The sequence below is a fragment of the Nicotiana tabacum genome, chromosome 6 (assembly GCF_000715075.1).
Source record: "Nicotiana tabacum cultivar K326 chromosome 6, ASM71507v2, whole genome shotgun sequence".
In the NCBI taxonomy this organism is placed as follows: domain Eukaryota; kingdom Viridiplantae; phylum Streptophyta; class Magnoliopsida; order Solanales; family Solanaceae; genus Nicotiana; species Nicotiana tabacum.
The window spans coordinates 144,966,031-144,969,006 of NC_134085.1; the positions used below are offsets into that span (position 1 = coordinate 144,966,031).

General features: G+C 39.9%; 1 protein-coding gene across 1 annotated transcript; it reads left to right on the plus strand.

The window, feature by feature from the left end:
- Nucleotides 1-1,436: 1,436 nt before the first annotated feature.
- LOC142182093 (uncharacterized) lies at nt 1,437-2,167 on the plus strand. The gene is made up of 2 exons (XM_075256014.1): nt 1,437-1,601; nt 1,844-2,167. The coding sequence occupies exons 1-2, from the start codon at nt 1,437-1,439 to the stop codon at nt 2,165-2,167; spliced, it is 489 nt and encodes a 162-aa protein (XP_075112115.1).
- Nucleotides 2,168-2,976: the final 809 nt, after the last annotated feature.

Sequence of the window (2,976 nt, forward strand, 5' to 3'; positions counted from 1 at the left end):
TTCAGGCCTCGAGTGTTATATGAGGAGGCTTTCAGGCCTCGTGTGTGATGTGTGAAGGCTTTCAGGCCTATTGATATTGCGCTTGGGCTGTAGGAGCCCCTCCGGAGTCTGTACACACCCCCAGTGAGCGCAGGGTACCCAGGTGAGTTGGGAGTGGGCCCGAGAGGCCATTGCTTGTGTGTGGTGAGTTGGGAGTGAGCCCGATGGGGCTGATGTTGTGTGCTGGTGAGTTGGGAGTGAGCCCGAGGGGCTGATACTATACTGAGATTTACATATTGAGCCCGAGGGGCAAGCTTTTAATTTATCCTTACTGTGGAAATTATTTGTCTTTACTGTTTTAAAAGGAGAATTATCTAATACTCACTATTTTACTATATAACTGATTTTACTGCTTGGGATAGCGCTATATTGTGCCGTTATGAGATTTCATGTTTTCAGTCGTTATTTATTTTTATTACTCACTGGGTCGGAGTACTCACATTTCTCCCTGCACCATGTGTGCAGATACAGGCAGAGCTGAGTTCGCTCATGAGCGCTGATTCTTTCCAGACCAGGCGGTGACTAGGAGTAACGAGGTAGTTGTTGACGTCCGCAACCCCGTTTTCTCCCTTATCTTTGTTATTTATGATAATTTCAGACTTTGTAAAATATTAGTAAACTCTGTAGTAGCTCATGACTTGTGACACCCCGATTTCGGGCTGAGTTGGGAGGGTTTTCCTTGTTCTATCACATTTATTTCACATTTAAAATTATATTGCCCATGATTTAGACTTATTCCTGCTAAGTAATTATAAAGAGATGTATTGTCTTGTTGATTGGCTGGCCTTGTCCTCACGAGAGGCGCCATCACGACCGGGTTGGAATTTTGGGTTGTGACATAATCAAAAGCGATTCACAGCTCGTGCTTATCAAATATTGGAGACTTATACAACCAGGGAAGCACGAATGCAGCAATACTTAGAGGCGACACGTGATTTGGTTAGACAATTCCAAACCTGGAAAGTTGTGCAGATACCAAGAGAGAAAAATGTCGAGGCAGACGCCTTAGCTAATCTCGCATCTGCAGTAGACGTGTGAATAACGAAAATGCTTCTGTAATTCATTTGTTTCATTCAGTACTCGATCATGACAAAAATGAGGTAAATTTCAATAACTTAACCTGATATTGGAGGAACGAGATTGTCGCTTTTTTGCAGTATGGAACCGTCCCTGAAGATAAGAAAAAGGCTCACGCGCTTCGTAAAAAGGCTGCTCGATACTGTTTAAAGCAAGGCAATCTTTATCGTTAGATGTTCGGTGGTCCCTTAGCAAGATGCCTCGGGCCTTCTCAAACAGAATATGTAATGAGATAAATACACGAGGGGCATTGTGGAAATCACGCAGGAGGAAGATCATTAGTAAAAACCATGATTAGAGCAGGCTATTATTGTCCCAAAATGGAAGAAGAAGCAGAAAATTTCGTGGCTAATTGTGATAAGTGCCAAAGATACGGTAATAATATGCATAGACCTGCAGAGTTGCTATATCCGGTCATTGCACCGTGGCCTTTTATGAAATGGGGGATGGACATTATGGGTCCTCTACCACAAGCAAAAGGCAAGGTCAAATTTCTGCTAGTACTCACTGATTATTTTACTAAATGGGTAGAAGCAGGTGCTTTTAAACAGGTACGAGAAAATGAGGTCAGAGATTTCATTTGGCAAAATATCATATATCGATTCGATGTACAAAAGGAAATTGTATGTGATAATGACCCACAATTTATAGGTTCTCAAATCACAGAATTTTTTCAAAGTTGGCAGATCAAAAGGATTACTTCAACAAATTTTTTCAAAGTTGGCAGATTAAAAGGATTACTTCAACACCTTACCATCCTGTGGGTAATGGACAAGTTGAATTGACGAATAAAGTCATTATAAACAATTTGAAGAAACGGTTGGAAGAATCCAAAGGTAATTGGCCAGAATTGCTACCTAGTGTTTTATGGGCATACCGCACAACAGCAAAAACAAGCACGGGTGAAACACCGTTTTCACTAGTGTACGGAACTGAAGCATTGATCCCAGTGGAGATAGGGGAACCTAGCACAAGATATACACAACCAACTGAAGAATCCAATGAAGAAGAAATGCGACTAAACCTTGATCTAATTGAAGGAAAAAGGTAAGCTGCATTAATAAGGATGACAACACAAAAATAAGTCATGGAATGATATTATAATCGGAAAGCTCGCGTAAGATATTTCAAGACTGGGGACTTTGTACTCAAGAAGGTTTTTCAGTCCACAAGAGCGGCTAATGCGGGAAATTAAGTCCAACTTGGGAAGGACCTTATAAGATTCACGGTATCGCAAGAAAAGGAGCATACGAGCTGGAAACAATGGATGGCAAGATATTACCTTCACATTGGAATGTCGTTCACCTGAAGAGATACTATTTCTAAGGAGTACCCACGGTCAGGTATCCTCATTTTAAAATTTTATTTTTTAATTGTTAAAATTTTACTAACGATTTTAGATGATAGGCAAAAAGCTAACCCGTAGTTAATGATGAATCATGACCTGCAAGGCACGTGGAAGAGAATAAATTTCTGGTCTAAGGTTACAACTATTCTGATAGAAATTAAGACGGGTTAAGCAGTTTTCATCTATAATCGTACCTCCCAGTCCCGTATGTTTTATTCCTTTTCAGGAAAAAGACCAAATAAGAGGAGTAATCAAGTGCTCGAGACTTCATACTTCAAAGCTCAAACACTTGGGGGACTATATAATATACATAGACATATATATAAAGAAGGCAAAGAAGATTGAGAAATAATCAAAGTTCAAGTCAAAGCCCGAAAAGTTTACTCATTGAATGAGTCAAGTGCAGAGCAAAGTTACGAGCCAATAACATAAAGCCAAAGAAAACTTTATCATAGTTAGGTTAAGGGCAATGTATATAAATGGGTTATAAATAAAAACCTTGTGTTTTATTT